The sequence below is a fragment of the Anabrus simplex genome, chromosome 14 (genome assembly GCF_040414725.1).
Source record: "Anabrus simplex isolate iqAnaSimp1 chromosome 14, ASM4041472v1, whole genome shotgun sequence".
Classification (NCBI taxonomy): Eukaryota; Metazoa; Arthropoda; class Insecta; order Orthoptera; family Tettigoniidae; genus Anabrus; species Anabrus simplex.
The window spans coordinates 95,384,137-95,407,322 of record NC_090278.1 but is presented as its reverse complement, the minus strand read 5'-3'; the positions used below and the strand labels follow the sequence as shown (position 1 = coordinate 95,407,322).

The 23,186-nt window shown below is 39.8% G+C and overlaps 1 protein-coding gene across 1 annotated transcript in view; it reads right to left on the bottom strand.

The window, feature by feature from the left end:
* Alg9 (alpha-1,2-mannosyltransferase Alg9) overlaps positions 1-23,150 on the bottom strand; it is a 121,884-nt gene extending 98,734 nt beyond the window's left edge. Inside the window, exons 1-3 of the mRNA XM_068230367.1 lie at positions 22,966-23,150; positions 22,524-22,680; positions 20,514-20,719 (exon numbers count right to left, since the gene is read on the bottom strand). Of these exons, the coding sequence (XP_068086468.1) occupies positions 20,514-20,719; positions 22,524-22,680; positions 22,966-23,051 (449 nt within the window). The 5' untranslated portion in view covers positions 23,052-23,150. The remainder of the gene's footprint in view (positions 1-20,513; positions 20,720-22,523; positions 22,681-22,965) is intronic.
* Between the last annotated feature and the right edge of the window lie 36 nt (positions 23,151-23,186).

Here is a 23,186-nt window from a genome sequence, read left to right as displayed (position 1 = left end):
TCCTTGGCGATTTCAACGGTAAAATTGGTAAAGAAAAGTGCTACAGAAAAACCGCAGGAAGATTCTCAGCACACGAAAAGACCAACAAAAATGGCAAATGCCTCATCGAGCTCTGTCAACAACACGACCTGAAAATCATGTCAACATCCCTACGGAAAAACCCCAATAAGCTCTTCACATGGGAATCACCCAACACCTGCTGCGGCAAACACCAGATCAATCATGTCGCCATCTCCTTCCCAGCACAAAAAGAAGTACACAACGTTCAAGTCCGCAGAGGAGCCAACATTGACTCAGACCATCATCTAACAAGAATCAAAGTGAAATTTACCCCAAAACGCTTCTACCAGAAATCCAAGGCAAACAAAAAATTGGACACAGCACAAATAAAAACATCAAATCTCCGGGAAATATGGGAAAAAATCCCAGCCAAAACTTGGAACGAATTCCACGACAAAATCATGAAGACTGCATCAGAGCAAATCCCACTACAGAAAAAGAGCAGACACCCGTTTTGGACCACCGAATGTGACCAAGCCATATTGAATAGAAAAAACACATACCAGAAGTTCATCAGCAACCGTACACCTGAAAACGAAGAAAAATTGCGCGAAGTCCGCAGACAGACCTCTAAACTCATCAGACAAACCAAGAGGAAATACCTGGAGGACCAACTGAAGTCGGCCGAACAGGACTTCCGCAACTACAACAGCAGAGATTTTTACAGCGTCTTCCGCAACAGATTAAATGGGTACACGCCCAAGAACCTCTGCTTCAGAAAACAAAACGGAAAATTGGCACTCTCAGATGATGAAAACACCAAGGAACTCGCGAGATACTTCAAGTCACAACTCAACTGCCCAGAACCAACGGAGAGGTTTCCACTTAAACCCCACCCAAACCCAAACCCAGACTCATCCCCACCTACACAAGAGGAAATACAACGACTGAAAAACAACAAGGCATCCGGAGACGATGGCATCATAGCAGAGCTTCTTAAACATCTAGGAAAGAATTCTCTCCAAGAACTCACACAAATCATACAAGAAATTTGGACAACAGAAAGACTACCAGAAAATTGGACAAACGCCCTCCTCGTTCCACTTCACAAACAAGGTGACCGAACAGATGTGAACAATTACAGGGGAATTTTCCTGGTGCAAGTGACATACAAAATCCTCTCTGCAATCCTCCTCCAAAAAACACAGGAACAACTAGAACCACTCATAGGCGAATACCAAGCGGGCTTCAGGCCCCACAGATCCTGTGCAGAACAGATACTCAACCTGAAAACCATCTTGAAACTACGACACACAAGAAAACAACCCACAATCTGCACCTTCGTGGACTTCCAGAAAGCATACGACTCCATTGACCGGCAATCTCTCTTCCAAACACTGAGTGAGTACGGACTGGACAACAAGACTCAAAAAATCATCAGACTAACTCTCACCAACACAACCTCCCAAGTAAAATTCATGGGAAATATATCTGAAAAATTTCAGATAAAAACTGGTGTCCGAGAAGGAGATGGACTCTCCCCACTACTCTTTAACATAGCCCTGGACAAAATCATGAGAGAATGGGAACAAGCTCTAAAAGCTCAAGGAAATTGGCAACCATTAAGTATGACAAGAAGACATGTAAAAATCTCCTGTCACGCTTTCGCAGATGATCTCGCGATCCTTGCAACAAACGAACAACAGGCAATCAGCCAAATCGAAACTCTCAAGAAATGCTCAGAAAAATTCGGCCTACAAATCTCCTTCTCAAAAACCAAGGTCATGTGCAACCAGTGCAGCCTCCAGAATTTGAACACGAAATTTGGCACAATCGAAAAAGTAACTGAGTTCCGATATCTCGGAGAAATTATAGTACCAACAGGAAAAGAACAGAAGGCCCTCGAGGTCCGCATCCAGAAAATGAAGAGAGCCCTCGGCTGAACACAAAACATTTACAACAAAAAATGCCTTTCAATCTTCACCAAAATTCGACATTACAACACTGTGATCAAACCTGAAATACTATACGCGGGTGAAACACTGGATCTCCACAGGAAAACAGTACTAGAAGACATCCTGAAAGAGGAACGTAAAATCATCAGAAAAATTCTCGGCCCAAAACTGACTGACGAAGGATATAGACTGCAATCTCGTACAAAAACCGAGGAGCTCTCAAACCTTGCGGCCGACATCAGAAAAAGACGCCTGAAATTTTATGGACACATCAAACGCCTTCCAGAAAACAGACTGACAAGAATCTTACTTGAGGCAACAGAAAACATCAAAACAAATAGGTGGACAACGGAAATCCGCCAAGACCTGGAAAAATCAGGAATCAAAGTGGCCGACATCGCTAATCGAACCTGCTACAGAACGAAAATCAACAAGTGGGAAGTAGAGTCAGAGAGAAACCACAAGAAGAAGACAGGAGCTAAGTGGACAGAAGAACGAAGAACCACGATGAGAGAAAAATTGAAGGCTGCCTGGCAAAGAAGGAAATGCACAACTTCTAAGTGAGCTTTGTGTGATCAGTTTTCTGGTCTTTTTCGCATCTTTCAATAATAATAATAATAATAATAATAATAATAATAATAATAATAATAATAATAATTGCTATACTGAGTCACAGATTTCGTTCTGTTTTTGCACTTAAAGAGATGATATTGTTCACATCTGTTCCCACACAAAGAGCACACACAGTCTATTCGGGAAGTGAAAAATCTTCGTTGCGCAAATCTTATGGTGAAAACCGTGGATTGCATATCTGGTTATCACATGTCTTTGCTCCTGAAGCTCCTTGATCCAATTTTGATCTATCATCGCGTCCGTAGCAAAAAACTTGGGGTCGATTTCCTTTGATTTCTCTGACAGCATCCAATGCACTTCCTGATATTGGTGGGTAGCTGGTAGTAGTAGTAGGCTGAGACAAGACCATATTAACAACATGAAACTGTGTTAAAAATATACGGTCTCTAAATTCATATTTTCAACAAGTCAGAGACTTGCGAGTCTTATGCCATAAACTGATAAAAACATGTGCAAACTGGTTTGCTCACTAATGATATAAAGTGGATTTTAGAATAGTCTTGAAACACTATGTGCTTAATTTATCGCACTTCTTAAAACTTCTCATACTATCGTTGTAGAAATAATTCATTAAAAACCACAGTGTCCCTTTAATGGAGCAATCCTAATAAGGTAGAAACGAGCAACTAAGTCCTTTGAGATGTTATCAAGAACAACGTTACCAGTTCAGTGCGGACCTCAAAAGGTCACTGTCAATGGGAAGCGCAATGAAGCACAGCAAGCAGTGTTAATATGGTTTTAAATTGTGATGAATTTGACGTTTATAAACTTATAGGATTGACAATTTTTCTACAAACTTCTATCAGCTGATGATGACGCAGTGGGGCGTCGAAACTAGTACTGATTTAAAAATATATGTTGTAATTACATCTACGCAACAATTTTATGTGTTGAATAAGGTGGACCCAAAATTATAATAAAAAGTGTTACTCTTCATTATCATCATGGATAGAATTCTACATAATATCAAGAAGAAGATGATGGGCGAGCAAGTAAAGTCTATGCTCTTTGCTGATGACATTGTAGTTTGGGGAGATAATGAAGAGGAAGTACAGACACAAGTTGATTTATGGAATGAGGAGATAAGAAATTTTGGAATGAAGATTAGTACTGCAAAAAGTAAGACTCTGACCATGACGAGAGGTAACAGAAAATCCAGGGGAGTGATAAAAATAGGAAATGAACCTCTTGAAGTAGTAAAAATTTTAAAATATTTGGGCAGCATGATATCACAAGATGGAAATTTGGATGGAGAAATTGATTTAAGAACACAGCAGTCTGCAAGTTTCTACCAGTGTGTGAGAGACATTGTATGGAACAAAGATGTGCCAATGAAGTGCAAGAAGGTTTTATACTCGTCCTATTATAAACCTATACTGACCTATGCTTCAGCAGTCTGGACGTTGACTCAGCGGAACCAAAGTAAGATACAAGCAGCTGAAATGAAGTCCTTGAGGAGCATATAGGGAAAGACAAGATGAGATAGAATGCAAAATGAGGAAATAAGGAGAAGCGTGGGAGTGTGTAAACTTCAAAAAGAGATTGATATAGCAAAGCTGAAATGCTTTGGACACATGATGAGAATGCCAGGAGAAAGAATACCAAAGAGAATATTCATAGATACAGAGACCAGAAAGAGGCCTAGAATGAGATGGAGGAGCTCTGTTGTGGACTGTATTGCAAGTAGAGGAGTCGATAGCAAGAAAGTACTAGAAGAGGAATGGTGGAAAGATCGAGTAAGGAGGAGGGCTTTGGTACACTACCCTAACCAGAGAGAATCTGGAAAAGGGAATGGATGAAGAAGAAGAAGAAGAAGAAGTAAGGATGTAAAGGAGAGGACATATAAGTCTCTGGTAAGACCCCACCAGGATTACTTGATTCAAGAACTGGAAAAAATGCAAAGAAAAGCAGCTCGATTTGTTCTGGGCAATTTCCGACAAAAGAGTAGAAAAAGGTGTATGATAGCATCCCTGCCCCTGTGGGTGGGGGCAGTAGAATAACACCCACGGTATCCCCTGCCTGCCGCAACAGGTGACTAAAAGGGGCCCCAGGGGCTCTGAACTTAGGAGAATGGACTGGCAACCACGGGGCCCTTAGCTGAGCCCTGGAATTGCTTCCGTTTACTCACTTTCATCTATCCTATCCGACCTCCCTTGGTCAACTCTTGTACTTTTCCGACCCCAATGCTATTAGGTTTGCGAAGGCTAGGGAGTTGTTTATTTTCACGCCCTTCATGGCCCTTGTCTTTCTTTGGCCGATATCTTCATTTTTCGAAGTGTCGGATCCCTTCCATTTTTGTCCTCTGATTAGTGTTATATAGATGATGGTTGCCTAGTTGTACTTCCTCTTAAAACAATAATCACCACCACCACCTGATAGCATCCCCAGATCAAAAGTTTGGTCAAGTCTGACACTGAGGCGCGTTCGCAAACAGCTCATAAAAATAACAAAAGCAATATATGTTAACTGTTACAGCTGTGTGAAAACAACAGTGGGTAGAAGAGAATGGTGTGAGAGAGGGAGTGTGTTGTTCCTACTGGTCATGAATTACATCATAAAGGCAGCAAGGGAAGATTATAGAGGGGAAAGAATGAATGTAATGATGTTTGCAGATGAGGATGTGATCTGGGGAGAAGATGAGGAGGTGTTACAACAACAGCTGAAGGTAGGCTACTGAATAGATGGACTGAACAATGGGGAGAAGAGTAAGACAATGGTGATGAGCAGAGGAAGTAAAGAAGGAGAAGGAGCTATCAAAATAGGAGACAACAAACTGGAAATAGTAGAACACTTCAAATACTTGTAAAGTAAATTGACAGAAAATGGAAGAATGGATACGGAAATTAGTAGGATACAACTGAGGAGTGCCTTCTACCACCAGGTACGGGATTAATAATAATAATAATAATAATAATAATAATAATAATAATAATAATAATAATAATAATAATAATAATGTTACTTGCTTTATTACTGTACCGGGCGGTACACCTCCATGCCGCTAATTTAAAATGTGCGCCAATTGAAACTCCTCTGCTGGAGGAAGTCTGAACTTTATTGACGGTATTAATTTTCAAATTTCTCAGAAGATGTCACTACGTGGAAAATTTGGAGTTTTTGAACTGTGTCATTTTCAACATATTTTTGTTTTGCTTGTAGTAAGAAGTGTGAACTTTCTCTTCTAGAGGACACTACTGAAGATCAACAATAGTGCACCCTAGTGCGGAGTGAAAGAACTGTTTTTTTGGAGAAAATTTAATTTCAAAAGTTTGTTCTTTGCTAAATTTCTTTCAGTCGTTGTTTAAGTTGGCAATATTAACCCTTTCTTTCCCCTTGTTTTGTATTTAGCCAATCCCGAATTTCTTGAATTAATTTTCCACCAATTATGTGTTTCTTCTTCATATTGTGTAGGGGTTTCCTTGGTTAGCCAATAAAGTTTTTGTGGGAGGGTGTTCTCATTCCCCTAACGCCTCGAACTTTCCGCGAGAGTATATAAACTGCTGATTTTAGGGTCTCCGGGCCACTTCTGTTCCATCTTTCAGTGTGTAAAGTACATAGCAGGCGGCGGGAAGCGCCTCTTTCTTCGGCGGCAGTCAACAACCACGTAATGGCCGATTAATTACTTCTTTTCTTTGCTAGCTCAGCAGTTTAACTCTCGGGGCGGGTCCGAAGTTTTTCCATTATGTAACCTTCCTTAAAATGTAAAAAAAACTTGTATCTATTCTACCTTTTAAACTACATATTGGGATAGAGAGTGCTTAACCCTCTCGAGCTCCCACTCATATTGTTTTGAGGTGAACTTATTTTCTCAACCTATTCTTCCTTAACATTATGTAAATTTGTTTCTTTTCTAAAGTCACCTCCGTAGTATGGGATTAGCCCTTGCATCAGTGGCCTAGAGCCAAATTAGGTTTTGAAACAAATACATTAGGAGTGCAGATCGCCTCCTCTCAAATTGTTATTTTAGAGGTCATGTAATTACCCTTTTTCATTTAATAGACCTCAGTAGGTTGGGTATGTTACCCCTGTGTCTATGTCCTGAGAGGACAACTTGAAGGTGGAGTTTGGTGTGGCCTTCGAGAGGCTTAAAGTTTGAGAGCGTGTGGCTCTTTCTTGAAAATTAAGTGTTGTATGCCTCGAGGAGGCTTTTCTGTGTAATTTGGAGCAAGTGCTCTGGAACATGAATGGGGTTTTCGGCCCCTCTGGTAAAACTTATTTTGGAGTAAAGTTGGGCTAATTGCCCTAGAAGTGTGAATTCGGGGCTCGAAGCCCAAATACTGTAAATACTGTAATTGCACCTTTTGTTGCCTTGCTACTCTGTACCTGCCGTAATTGTTATTTCTTAATTTTGAAAAGAAAATATAACCTTGTTAAATTTTAAATTAATTTTACTTTCGTAGCTTGAGACCTGTTCACCACCCCGCACCTTCTTTCACCTCTAACTACCACAAAAACACGGTAACAATTATTATTAGAAAGGGCACCCGAATGGGCATTAGGGTTTGCAATATTCACTTATCGACATGGTTCTCTTGTTGCAAGTCTTGATGTGATACCTGTCACACTGTTTGCCACATAAAAAGCAAATACAGTTAACAACTGGATTATGAAAAGACTTCACTGTGCATATCTTGTGGTGAAAACCATGAATGGAAAGACGTGTTATGATATGTCTTTGATCTTGATTTTCTTTGGTCCAGTTTCTCACCAACATGGCATCTGAGGTATAGAAGTCGGGGTCGATTTCCTTTTTCTTTTCTTCCCTTCTGCGTAGGAGTTCATTGTAAGCTCCAGTAGATGGCAGATGGAGCCTCATTCTGAGGTCCTGGATGTAAAAAGTTTCTTTGGCCAGTTCATATACTAGACGTGATGGGGCCGATTTTCCAACTCGTAGAGTACATTTAAGAAAGCGTGCTTTTACTTTCTCTATCCTTTCGAGATCTCTGAGTTTGAGATGGTCCCAAATTAGTTCCAATCCCGGCCCAGATGGTATCCATACAGAACATCTCAAAGAAACTCAAGAAATGTTATTGCCTTTCTGGACGATCTTATTCAATGCCTGTCTAAGATCTGGAATTATTCCTGAGGAATGGAGAAGATCATCAATGAAAATCCTATACAAGGGTAAAGGACAAACAAATGACCCAAATTCTTATAGAGGCATTGCATTGGAGAACAACATCCTCAAAATATTTATGAAGATCCTTACAAAGAAATTGCAAGATTCTGTAACAATCCCGGAATGCCAATTCGGATTTATGCCCGGAAGAAGCACAATTCATGCTGTAAAATACCTGCTACAGGAAATAGAAGAAGCATTAAGACTACCCAAAGGAAAATACTATGCAGTTTTCGTGGATTTCACGAAGGCTTTTGACTCCGTAAATCGAGAAATTCTCCTAACCAAGATCAAAAACATGATCAGCGAAGCTCATCCCCTTTTTAAGTTGCTAAATAATATCTTGACAGTAAACTACATAGAGATTGATGATGGAGTCGACACCTCGGACCCGATCAGACAAACGAATGGAGTACTGCAGGGTGACCCGATGAGTCCTTTACTGTTCAACATTATCACTGCAGACATCACGAATATAGTAAATTCTTCACCCGACATGACAGTCATCCTCTACGCAGATGATATGGTACTAGGATCATCAAACAAAGACAGCTTACAAGCCTCCTTACTAGAGTTAGAAAAGTGGGTTAACGAAAACCACCTCACGATCAATCTTCAGAAGACGGTGCAAATGACCTTCAGAAAAGGAGGGAGACTTGCTAAAAAAGACACTCTTACCCTCTGTAACAACGATCTAACAGTAGTCAGCAAATTCAAGTACTTAGGAATAACTCTTCAAACCACAGCTCTGTCTTTTAATTACCACATAGAAGAAAGAACCGCGGCAGCGACAAGGGCCATCTACAAGATAAAAGATCTCGCAGCACTATCTTTACCCACTGCAATAATGTTATTTGCTTTACGCCCCACTAACTACTTTACGGTCTTCGGAGACGCCGAGGTGCCGGAATTTAGTCCCGCAGGAGTTCTTTTAACGCCAGTAAATCTACCGACACGAGGCTGTCATATTTGAGCACCTTCAAATACCACCGGACTGAGCCAGGATCGAACCTGCCAAGTTGGGGTTAGAAGGCCAGCGCCTTAACCGTATGAGCCACTCAGCCCGGCAGGTACGAGATTAATATGGAATAAAGATGTATAAATGAAGGCTAACAACAAGGGATATTACTTACTTATAATCACACACACAGCAGAAACCTGCACAATGACTCAGAGATGATAGTCGAGTACTGGCAGGAGTATGGTACAGAACACAAGGAGGGATACAGTGAGAAATGAAGACATATCGAAAAAGCTAAATGTGCAAAAAGTAAATGACAAACTGGAACAGAACAGACTGAGGTGGTTTGGACATGTCAAGAGGATGAAAGAAGAAAGACTGGAAAGACAGATAACATGGAAGAAAGGATGAGGGAGACCAAATAAATGTTTGACGTGCCTCACTCTTAACATCATACGATCACATTACCTACTGTATCTATATCCAGGTACTCTTTGTCCTTGGGCAACATGCAGCTGTTGCAGGAAGACTGTATAATAGATAAAAGAAGTTTGGAATAATGTGGCCAATTGTTGTTGTTGCATAAAACACTCTGAAATCCCACTGTTATTATTTAGTCGGCCATGGTAGCATGCGGTGAGACGACAGCGGATATGTGCACGGTGAAACACATTAACTTACAATCTATTACAGAACTATTTAAAATAGATTTACTTGAATCCGTCTTGTCAATACACCTTATAATGAAAGAAAACTATTTATTTAACCATACATGTTTCGGAAAGTCATCCATTCCCTTCATCAGCGGTCAGTGGTTAAATAAATAGTTTTCTTTCATTATAAGATGTATTGACAAGGCGGATTCAAGTAAAACTATTTTAAATAGTTCAGTAATAGAGTCAGACTAGTCAATACGGATCAAACAACTATATTAACCTATCATGCTAAAGTTTATCAACAGTTAACTTACAATGTTCGCCACTCGCAGCGCACGGAGCCTATAGCAGTTGTTGTCTGCATTCAGGTTCAATACGATTAATTTTGTGGGTGATCTTTGTGATATCTGCTAAGTTATATTGAATATAGGATTATAAATGGGTATTTAGATCGTTAGGAATATGAAAAAAAAAAAAATTTTTACTCACTCTCACAAATTCTTCTTTTATTTACCTCAACAAGAAAAGACCGATAGTATTCGAAATATGGATGACTGTTGTCTTAACCCTCTTAGTGCCGTGCTCTCATGCCGAGAATGCCAGGCTAATTAGTAGCATTTTGAAAGTCCCCATTTAAAGCACCACATACCGGCAATTTACAATTTTTAATATTCTGACTTTAAACTTGCAGGAAACGTTGAGGATGGTATGTACTTACCACTGTCAATTGTTACAATACTGTCAAGTTCCAAAATATATTTTTAAAAAAGAAAAATTCTGAACACTTCGAAAAATCAAATTTTAAAAATAGCAATAAAAATAATTCAAACTTAAAATTACAGAGGATATTTGATAATCCCCCTGCAATGCAGCCATTCCAGTGAATTAACACAGAAATTTGAAAAGTATCTGTTCAAACTACCAATCGTCACATAACCAGAGAAGCATATGGAATTCAGTAATCCCGTGTGTGGAAATAAATGAACAAATGAGCCGAAATAAAATCAGAAACTACGTTCTTTACTCTAATGGAAAAAGAACACCAAGATATTGCCATCTGCTGTTCATAATTGTGCTGAATGCAGACAGAAAGGTGCGCTGTTTAAATGATAATATATCGTTGCTGACATTCTAAAGGTTAATCACTTGCTCATCATTTTGAGTCTCCATGATGGGAGAGATTAGGTTTTCACAGAATGGTTTGAACAAGAAGTGATATCACCATACCCTTCCTCTGAGATCGGAAAACAGATGACCAAAAATATTTTGTTATAATGAATTACTTAACTTCACTACTCTTTGTGAGAGAACATAAATTACTTTCATCCACATTCTGAGCAGTCTTACGAAAAGACTCCCTTGATGTTTTGTGTCGCTACAACATTGCAGTTCTACCTTAGACAAACCTGTAAAATTTCAATATAAAGTATACAAGACACATTCAAGCGCTAATACAACAGAGTGTCTGCCTTAGCTAACAATTTGCAGCATAACAGACTGATGTATGAAGTAGTTAAAAAGCGTTGAAATTCACATAATCAATGCGAAAAGGAATATGCTTGAACACTTTAGAACAATATGAAATGAACAATATTTGTCAAGGGTCTTTTCTAACCTCTGCAGCATTAGGTTTGCAAGACAAGGGAACCTAATTTTCACGCCTCTAGCAGCTCATGCCTCTGTCTTTAATAATATTGCTGGAATGCGCAGAAATGTGTAAACACAAATACTTATTTTAAGAAGAAAAGTAATTCAACACTGGCTTTTGCATATTCACCAACTGATTTCTTCTCTTGTTAAATAACTCAATGTGATATCTTTCAAAAAGTTTACCATACAGATATTTTTTATTTTTAGAATTGGCTTTATGTCGGACCGACACAGATAGGTCTTATGGCGACGATGGGATAGGAAAGGGCTCAGAGTGGGAAGGAAACGGCCGTGGCCTTAATTAAGGTACTGCCCCAGCATTTGCCTGGTGTGAAAATGGGAAACCACGGACAATCATCTTCAGGGCTGCTGACAGTGGGGTTCGAACCCACTATCTCCTGGATGCAAGCTCACAGCTGCGCGCCCCTAACCGTATGGCCAACTTGCATGGTAAACGCATAAATCACATGTGCATCAATCTATGGATTCATGGAATGATTAACTGGTAAGAGCACAGAAGGTAAAAATCAATTCTCATAAGAACGTGACGCTGATATCCAAGTTCTGTTGGTCAATGTTCCCGTGGAATAAAATTCCAGCCAGATTTTCATATGACATACCTTTAAATAAATAATTTCTTGTTCTGCTGCTTTGAGAGATGTAAAAACCAAAAGTTATTTTTTAAGTCCTCTATGAGAAAGGTTTCTCTGACAGGTAAAGTTTGGGCACCCCTGAAGCTCTTTTTAAGAAGAGGGCTTTAACTCTTTCTAGAATAGCTACATTTCTTTTTGTAAGTCTTAGAAAGATAATTTCAATCCTGAAGGCAAGTATTAGCTCCGTTAAAGGTCACAGAACAACCGATGCAATCCATGCTATCGGGCTGGTGACAGAGAGACACAGGAAAAGAAAAGGAGTTTACTTGACCTTTCCAGATCCACAGAAGGCACTTGATCACATCCCACATGAGCTCATCTTGTATTCTCTACATTCTGTACATGGATACTGGTACAAGTGATCTGCAAATGCCCTATCCATAGACTCTCCTTTTGGCTGATGATGTTACGTTGGCAAATGGGAACCGAGATTCTCTCAAACTATTAGTCAACCAAACGAGAATACGGATTGTGGCTGAACTTGACAAAGACTGAATGCCTGAAGTGTGGCACTCACCCACCAAGGTTTCTAATTTCCACAACCTTGGTTCCTTCATTACAACTGATGGGTACACACTCTTAGATTAACAATCATGAGTCAATACCACCAGGCTGAAGTGACAACAAGTCACTTGCAGTAGTGGCCACTAAGAAGTACATTAACTACACTAGTGTCCAAAAGTTAAGCACAAGTTACGAGTAAGTAGGGCAACACGACATACGCACCTACCAACCTAGGAAAGGAGTGTTCCCTGCTTTGACTAGTGGCGTAACCGCAAAGTAAACACAGCCAGTGCCTGCATCCCATATTCCCCCAGTCGTATTTGCCCTGTTATACTTTGCGGAGTGTAGCCTCGTGGTGAACGTGACAACATAATGGCACAACGACACCATTTGGATCTCATTTTGCAGGGTAGAATACTCGGCCGCCTGGAAGCAGGCCAGGCACAGACCGAAGTCGCCATATCCTTGAATGTGCCACGAAGTGTCATTTCCAGGCTTTGGAGACGATTTCAAGACACAGGACATGTTAATCGTAGGCCAGTACCAGATCGACTAAGGGTAACCACCCCACAGGACGACCGATATCTGGCCTTAACCACCCGACGAAATCGGAGTGCACCTGCAAGACAAAGGTCGGCGGAGCGTGCAGCCGTCTCAGGGGTTGACGTTTCCCGGCAAACTGTGTACCGGAAGCTCAAAACAGCACGACCGTTTGCCTGATGCCCAGCAGTGTGCGTCCCGTTCACTCCACCACAGAAACCAGCCCGTTTACTGTAGAGCTGTCAACATCGAAACTGGACCATGAATGAATGGAGGCATGTGCTCTTCACAGATGAATCCCGCTTCAGTTTGCAGAACAATTCCCATCGCACATTAATCTGGAGAGAACTGGGTAGCCGATACAACCACAGGAACATCATGGAATGGGACCTGTATGGTGGTGGTGGCGTCATGGTGTGGAGCGGCATCATGTTGAATGGCCGTATGGACCTGCACATCTTCATGGGTGGTCTGAGGAACACTGTTAATGGTCGGAGATACAGGGATGAGGTACTGAGACTACATGTTTGACACTTCAGAGGTGCAGTTGGTCCAGACTTTCTCTTAATGTACAATAATGCCCGATCGCACTGCGCTGCTCTGGAGGATGAATTTCTAGCTGGGGAAGACATTCATCGCATGGACTGGCCAGCGAGGTCTGCGGATCTGAACCCTATAGAACATGCCTGGGATGCATTGGGGAGGCGAATTCATCCCGTCACCCACCACCAAGGACCCTCCAAGACCTTTACATTGCCCTTTCGGAAGAATGGGATCGACTGCCACAAGAGCTCTTGACCATCTGATAGAGAGCATGCCACGTCGCTGCGAAGCATGTGTGGCCATTAGGGGTAACCATACACCCTATTAACAGCATATTTTATTGTGGAAGACATTGCCAAGTTTTATTAGTTGTTGTCAAAGGTGTACCTTAGCTATCAGAACCTTTCTGACACTGTTTTTTTGGACAAGTTGTGTGACATTTGGTGTGTGTTCAGCTTCCGTTTGTTCAGCAATGTGTCTGACATTCCTATCAGGCAGTATGGCCTCATTTAGTGATTATGCTTAACTTTTGGATACTAGTGTACATTGTTTGTTTGTCCGTAGGTTGAACGTAATTTTTACGATGTACTACACTTAAGTTCACTACGGAATAGAGATGGGGAGATTCTGAACGAGTGATTCATAATGAACGAATCATTGCACTGAACGACTGAATCATGATTCAGTGAACAAAATGAATAGACTCGTTTGTGAATCAAGAGATGGCAGCCGCAACTCATTCCTTGGTTCTTGCTTGGTTCCTCATTTGTTCTGATTCACATCGCCAATTTTTGAATCAATGACAACTTGTGAAGAATGACTGTTATATTTTATTTAACTTGAACTAAAAGTCTGGTTCACAAGTCAAATACTCCTAACCTAATAGCAAAAAAATATTTGTTTTTAAATAAGAAATTATCACGTCGTTTCAAGTCACATACTTCACGGAACTGTAATCCAGCTCGTTGCGAAATGTTAGGTTAAGTTTACTTCAAGGTTCTCATTCCTGTTCTCATTCTTGTGAAGTACTGTGAACTAACGTGTGAAACAAAAATGTTCATATCTACTGTAAATTTCACATTCGATTGTCGTATAGTTTCGAATGGTAGCTACTTAAGTTTGGAAAGGATTATTTGGACAGTTGTGTAGCATTTTTCGACTGTAACCTCTGAAAAGGATTATTACTCTTGTTAAAATTACCTTGAACATTTCACTTCTTGTGACCTGTAAACTTGCAAGGCAGTAGCAGTTATAAAGAACACAATGGAATTGTTCATCTGAGTCTATGGTTTCACTTTCGGCTCTCCGTCACGTGGTAATCGAATGAATGAATTGAATGAACGAATCAAATTAACAAATCATCTTAGTGAATCGTTTCAAATGAATCGGTTCTTCTAAATGAATCATATTCCCCCATCTCTACTACGGAAGGGAAGCGCCCAGCATCTGTGGTAACCTATATTATGCTATGGATGGGAGAGGGTTATCTTGATTTATGAATTCCATTTTCCGTATTGACATTTACCAATCGTCATAAAAGGAAAGAAAAATTCCACCTAATCAATACATTTATTTTCTTGTAAAGTATTACAATCTAGGACCGGTTTCGACCCTTCATAGGTCATCCTCAGCTATATCAGAATCACATTTGCATTTCTATATTATACCTCTGAAAGACCTTCATGATATATTGTTTCATAATTTTCAGTGAAAACTTATCTTAAAAACTTACAAATTTACAAACGTTGTGTTAAAATTAAAAATTAAAATTACAAAACTTTGTCTATTATATACATGCACTTTGGCTGACAGAATGCGTCCTTGGGTTGATTAAGCATCTATCTTAGGTACTGTTGCTTATTCTGTTGAATCGATTCCCTTTTTATACTTATGTACAATCGTGAATAGACTATCAGTAAAATTTGATAAATAAAACTTGCGTGATAATTACAATAAAATATCATGTTACATCTTTACACCATATTGCTGGAGTGATATTATTTTAGGTAGAATATAAATGCGTGTTGACCTCTATAAAATATTTTTACATAAACACACTAATATATTTTAAAGTCTAATCATTGTACTTTAAAGTCTAAAATACTTATTCCTTTGGATCTTGCATTGTTATGTGGTAAAATATTGTAACAATTTGTCTTTATATAACATCAGATATTGATAATATTTAAATATGCCGTGTATGGTTGGATATGATTTATAGAGCGTTTAATATACCGATGTCAAAAGCAGATCTCAAAGATGAACTACAATTAATTCACGAAATAGCTCAAAAAAATGGTTATAGAAAAGAAATGGTTAATTCCATCATTCTTAAGTTCAAATCACGACCCAACACCACTCTGACGAAACCAGTTCAACCCAGAAAAAATTACGCAACTTTCACTTTCAATAATACGGGCGTATATTCACTAACCAATGTTCTGAAGAAGCATAACATTAAAATAGCATTTAAGACTACACAAAATAATAGGCATGTCATATATACTGACTGACAGAGCAAATGCAACACCAAGAAGGAGTGGTCAGAACTTTATGCCAATTGCAGGGTAGACTGACGTCACTGAGGTATGCTCATGATGTGAAATGCGCCGCTGTGCTGCGCACGTAGCGAACGATAAATGGGACACGGCGTTGGCGAATGGCCCACTTCGTACCGTGATTTCTCAGCTGACAGTAATTGTAGAACGTGTTGTCGTGTGCCACAGGACACGTGTATAGCTAAGAATGCCAGGCCGCCGTCAACGGAGGCATTTCCAGCAGACAGACGACTTTACGAGGGGTATGGTGATCGGGCTGAGAAGGGCAGGTTGGTCGCTTCGTCAAATCGCAGCCGATACCCATAGGGATGTGTCCACGGTGCAGCGCCTGTGGCGAAGATGGTTGGCACAGGGACATGTGGCACGTGCGAGGGGTCCAGGCGCAGCCCGAGTGACGTCAGCACGCGACTATCGGCGCATCCGCCGCCAAGCGGTGGCAGCCCCGCACGCCACGTCAACCGCCATTCTTCAGCATGTGCAAGACACCCTGGCTGTTCCAATATCGACCAGAACAATTTCCCGTCGATTGGTTGAAGGAGGCCTGCACTCCCGGCGTCCGCTCAGAAGACTACCATTGACTCCACAGCATAGACGTGCACGCCTGGCATGGTGCCGGGCTAGAGCGACTTGGATGAGGGAATGGCGGAACGTCGTGTTCTCCGATGAGTCACGCTTCTGTTCTGTCAGTGATAGTCACCGCAGACGAGTGTAGCGTCGGCGTGGAGAAAGGTCAAATCCGGCAGTAACTGTGGAGCGCCCTACCGCTAGACAACGCGGCATCATGGTTTGGGGCGCTATTGCGTATGATTCCACGTCACCTCTAGTGCGTATTCAAGGCACGTTAAATGCCCACCGCTACGTGCAGCATGTGCTGCGGCCGGTGGCACTCCCGTACCTTCAGGGGCTGCCCAATGCTCTGTTTCAGCAGGATAATGCCCGCCCACACACTGCTCGCATCTCCCAACAGGCTCTACGAGGTGTACAGATGCTTCCGTGGCCAGCGTACTCTCCGGATCTCTCACCAATCGAACACGTGTAGGATCTCATTGGACGCCATTTGCAAACTCTGCCCCAGCCTCGTACGGACGACCAACTGTGGCAAATGGTTGACAGAGAATGGAGAACCATCCCTCAGGACAACATCCGCACTCTTATTGACTCTGTACCTCGACGTGTTTCTGCGTGCATCGCCGCTCGCGGTGGTCCTACATCCTACTGAGTCGATGCCGTGCGCATTGTGTAACCTGCATATCGGTTTGAAATAAACATCAGTTATTCGTCCGTGCCGTCTCTGTTTTTTCCCCAACTTTCATCCCTTTCGGACCACTCCTTCTTGGTGTTGCATTTGCTCTGTCAGTCAGTGTATAATAGCAAATCAGTAAATAGTAGTAACAAATATCTTCAATCAGGAGTCTACCGAATGGAATGTGACAACTGTTTAACAAGTTATGTGGGGCGTACGGGCAGGAATTTCATGACTAGATATAATGAGCACGTAAACGCAATTAGGCATAATCATTTCTCAGCAATAGGGCAGCATATGCATGAATATAAGCACAATTTTACGGACATAAATAACGATTTAAAAATATTAAATGTAGAACCTAAAGGTCCTTTGCTTAATATAAGCGAAGAATTATATATAACACTAGATCAGTATGCAAATCCTAATTATAACATAAATGAGTTATCTGAAAAAACTAATATTTTGTTCAATAAAATCGTTCCTGTCTTACCTTTTTAATGTGTCAAACATGGCTACATGACTTCAACTAATCGACTGGTCAAAAAGTTAAAATATTACAGATTTAAGCCTACAATCAAATTTTACCATATATTACATCAACAAGCTAACCTTTTAATTAGAAATATTAAGGTGTACACCTTATAGAAATATGCCTATTTTACTGACCTCAATTTGTGTATGTATATACTATTTTAAACATATAATGTATATTTTTATTCCACCATTGTAATCCCACCATAAGAGTCATGATCTATACTTGTCTTCGTTTAATTATTCTTGGCTGATGATGACAGGGAATCTGTCGAAACCGGTACCGAATGTACAAAAGTTGTGATGTTTTAACTGTTATGTAAAACTTTCACACAATATATAGTATTGAAAAGGTGGAAATTATTGTCCTTTCCTTGATGTAAATCTTGTTTCAATACGGAACCTAAGTATGAAATTCTTAACGTTAAATTAAAAAACTACTACGTCAAAATAGTCAACAGACGACGTCATACGCAAGCTACGGCGCAGACAGCGAACCTCAGTGACTCCGCCCATACACACGTAACAACCTCCCCTACTTATCCCTCCGCCCCTCTCACAACAGACAACACTAGAACCATCAGTACGGGGTACATTACTCGTCAAACGGCCAAGAAACTCGCATTTCAAACATCCAGCAGTAAGTAAATTAATTCAGGCTTTACAAATTCACACAATATTACATTTCTATTGAAATCTAACTCACTTCATTCATTTCGGCTTACAGACTTTACCAGCCTCAAAAAGGGAAAGGAACCACCACATTCTTACGGCATTTGATGGGAGAAAACTCCAGAACAGAAGTTAGACCAGAACTGAATCACACATATAGTACATAATTTAACACGTATCAAGCTTATATGGATCCATTTCACAATTATAGGAAAGTGCTGTTATTTACAAATGGAAGCTATAAAGACCAACATTCGACATATATAAAAAAAGGCAAATTATGGAAATATAACGCAAGAATCAAGGCCAACACGTTTCAATGTCACTAATACATTGACTATATTACTAGACATTCAAGTGTTTTTAAAAAACTTCTGTAGTAAATGATAAGCATTCTATTTAATAGACATTTATGTTTTATACAATACATAATCAACATAATATGAAACTTGTAATTTTATGCAAGAAGGAACTGACATTTAATCATTAGACTTAAAAGCCAACCATACACGGCATATTTAAATATTATCAATATCTGATGTTATATAAAGACAAATTGTTAGAATATTTTACCATATAACAACGCAAGATCCAAAGCAAAAAGTATTTTAGACTTTAAAGTACAATGATTAGACTTTAAAATATATTAGTGTGTTTATGTAAAAATATTTTATAGAGGTCAACAAGCATTTATATTCTACCTAAAATAATATCACTCCAGCAATATGGTGTAAAGATGTAACATGATATTTTATTGTAATTATCACGCAAGTTTTATTTATCAAATTTTACTGATAATCTATTAACGATTGTACATAAGTATAAAAAGGGAACTGATTCAACAGAATAAGCAACAATACCTAAGATAGATGCTTAATCAACCCAAGGACGCATTCTGTCAGCCAAAGTGCATGTATATAATAGACAAAGTTTTGTAATTTTAATTTTTAATTTTAACACAACGCTTGTAAATTTGTAGGTTTTTAAGATAAGTTTTCACTGAAAATTATGAAACAATATATCATGAAGGTCTTTCAGAGGTATAAGATAGAAATGCAAATGTGATTCTGATATAGCTGAGGATGACCTATGAAGGGTCGAAACCGGTCCTAAATTGTAATACTTTACAAGAAAATAAATGTATTGATTAGGTGGAATTTTTCTTTCCTTTTATGACGGGAGAGGGTTAAACGATAACATTGTCTACAAATTAATAATAATAACTGGGAAAAGAATACAACAAGCAAACAGCTTCTACCAGAGTGTAAGGGGTATTTTGTGGAACCAAGATGTTCGAAAGTATTGTACACAACCTATTATAAACCCATACTAACCTATGCAGTAGGATTGTGGACTACAACAAAACAAGAGGAGAGCAGAGTACAGGCAACGGTGATGAAATTCCTAAGTGGCATCGAGGGCAAGACCAGAAAGGATAGAATTAGAAATGAAGAGATAAGGAAAAGGACAGGAATCTTGAAACTTCAAGGCAGGAAAGAAACAACAAAGCTAAAGTGGTATGGGCAGATGATGAGATTGGGAGAAGAGAGAGTGCAAAAAAAAAAGCTTTCTTTCAGAGAAGTTAACAGGAAAGAGACCACGAGGAAGACCCCGAAAGATTCAGTGTGAGGGTGCATAGAGAAGAGGGGAGAAAAACCAGAAGATGTTCTTAAAAAAGGAGAAGAGTGGTGGAGAGACAGGCAGCGATGTGGGTCCTTGATTCACAACCTGACCCGGGAAGCTGGAAACGGGAAATGAAGATGATGATAATAATAATGATGTTATTTGCTTTGTGTCCTAGTAACTACCTTTACGTTTTTCCGATATGCCGACACGAGGCTGACGTATTTGAGCACCTTCAAATACCACCAGACTGAGCCACGATCGAATCTGCCAAGTTGGGATCAGAAGGCCAGCGCCTCAACACTCTGAGCCACTCAGCCCAGCTGTCTACAAACTGACCTAAATGCTGTCCTTCAACTTCGTAACATTTTGGCTGAAGATGACGCCAAACAGCGTCGAAACTAGTTCCAAGTATAAATATATGTTGTAAATAAACTTATAACATTTATTTGTATTGAAAAGGTGGACCCTTTTAAGTTTTCCTAAAAAATATTTTATCATTAAGACTAGAGGACGGGAGGAGGTATAAAAGAGTCTGTTCATTTTTTGTCTTTGGAAATGTGCTATCCTTGCACTTTCCTGAAAGAACCATTTATGAACAACACAAAAGGTAGCTACATACCTCAAATCAAGCACTACTGTCGGATCTACAAATCATGATGTACTTACTTGTAGAAGAAGACCTCGCAGAATGCACAGAGCAGTCCAAGGAGACAGCGCGTGAAGTAGAAGATGAGCATGCGGTTGGGCTGCAGCATTCGGTGGTAAAAGTAGGCGGGGACGGCATGCAACAGCACGTACGTGTACGACCGAAGACCATACTTGGGACTGTACTCCCAAGTCTGGAAGCCCTTCCCAAACAGAAGGTAATGGGCCTGCCAACAACAAGATTTTCATGTTACCATTCACTCTTTCACAGCCCATAAAGTAAAACCAAGGACAAATTGTCCCCACTTTTACATCCTGGGGTATACAAAATTCTCTGTATTGCGGCAAGGTATACGTTAGCCAAACATGCCGGTCTATTAGTACTTGTATCAAGGATCATGAACAAAATATTCATCTCAACCCGCCAGACAACTCAGCAATAGCTGAGCACGCCCTATTGTCCGGTCAGGATGTCATGCTCCAAGATGCTCGAGCTCTTACCCACACTAGACACTACAGGTACAGGATTCTACAGGCGAATGTAGAAATACATAGGATTCCTAACAATTTCAACCGGGACACTGGCTATCAATTAAGTAATATATGGTTGCCAGCAATTAAGGATTTACGTAGGTAGCTCCCTTCACTATTCTTATTTCATTTTGGTGTTTTCCAAATTTGTACATTCCTCATCACCAGGTGTTCCATTCCAGGCTTGTGTTGGTGTCATACTTTCATATGTGTGTACACCTGTTATGTGACTCCCTCTCAGACCAATTCTGATGGTTCCGTCAGCTTCCGCTTCGACTACTACCGCTGTTGCAAGAGACTATCCTCATTTTTCCGTATTGAAAGTCTGTTAAAGGAGAACAATAAAACTTTCATTTTCACCTATTCAATACATTAAAAGCAATTATAAAATTAGGATCTCATCCTTATTTTATTGCTTAACTGTTAAAACATAGGACATGTTTCGTACATATTTTGAACATCTTCAGCTATAAATATTCTTACAAGGTTAAACTGGTAACATTATTCTAGAACTTACACTTTTGGTTTGCCGTTAACAAACTTATCCATAATAAACTTTAAAAAAAACTCTTAAATATAAAGCGTTTATATATTACATTGTCTTGAGTTTGAAACTTTAAAACCTTATTCTAATATTTAAAATATAATGCCATTAATTAGTCTCTGTATAAATACATTTACAATTTGTTAAAATTGTGTTTACACAATAAAGAGGCCTGCAATATACTCAAAACATAAACTAAACAGAATAGAAAGCAGAGATAAGGGCAAATATGAAATCATAAACATCATCATACACTGCTGCCAGGTTCCTTCTCTCCTTAACTTTGTCATGCATTCTGTGTCTTCAAGCAGCTGTACAAATTTTCTCTTCCTTCTGTTCTGATTTTCCAGCTTTCTCTTTATCCTAGACCTTCCAAATCAAGACTGAAGATCTCAAGAAAATCTTCCTCAATAAGTACAGATGTCTGCCCCACTGACAAGACTGAAAAGCAGAAACAAACTCATCGGTTGCTGAGAAGAAATGGATCCAGAATTCATGAGAGGTCATGTGAATATCTTGGGACAACAAGGGTACTGGTACACTACTCTGGCCATTTCACCTGGCAATAGATCAGTTATGAACATATATGAGAAAATAATGACAGAAATCACCACCCTGTCCATTCAAATGGTAAAGATACCATCTACAAGTTAACTAAGTTGAAACTGAAAAGAAATGGTTTCCACTATTAAAAAAAGAAAAAAGAAAAAGACACCATCCTCAATAACACACACCTGGAAGAATATAAAGTACTTTAATCAACACAAAATGTAAACACAGTACAACACAATACATCCATAAGGGGATGATTTTTCTCCTCATGACTGTGTTTCTGAAGCGATTTGATCACACTTGTACAGGGCGTAAAAGTTGCATAAAATGATAACAATGCTAACCACAAGTCTCTAGCATTGGGGCCATACTGTATGTTATAGAAAAGGGCTAGGACTACTCACAGGCTCCCAGTAGTTGTACGTTTCATCACAGTCTGATATGTGACTCCATATGGCAGCGCAGAAGCGAGCAGACAACAGGGCCTTGAAAGCTGTGTCACCACTGGGGAACACAATTCCCATATCTGAAGGGTGAGGAGTTGAGGACATGTCCTCAGCCCTAAAGGAAAGGAAAATATCAGTGAACCACCTGCTAACCCTTTCAACGAACAACTTTCGACTACTGAGACACTTTAGATGCTAGGTATTACCAAATATATTATAATAACCAGAAAATGACTTCTGGATAGAAGGTCACTATTTTAACAGCTAGATAAACAATAACTGATGAACAATAACCTCAAAACTAGCCGGCAATTACTACATTGATTCCCAAAGATTCAGCGACATTTATTTACTATTACATGTGTGGCATTCCCATTTTAAAGGCAATAATATTATTTACCGTGGAGATGGTTTTCTTGATGTAGGTTTCTTAGTTTCTTTTTTGACATTTGACGTATTACGTTGCCGCAGCACAGGGGGCGCCATGTTGCTTCCCGAATTGATTTTTCTTTGGGTGCGTTCACGAAAAGCGTGAATACGTGTACATATTTGATACAATACTAGAAAGAAAGAGCAAGCGTGCGCGGCGTGTACTTTGTACTATACTTGCCTCGTGTACCC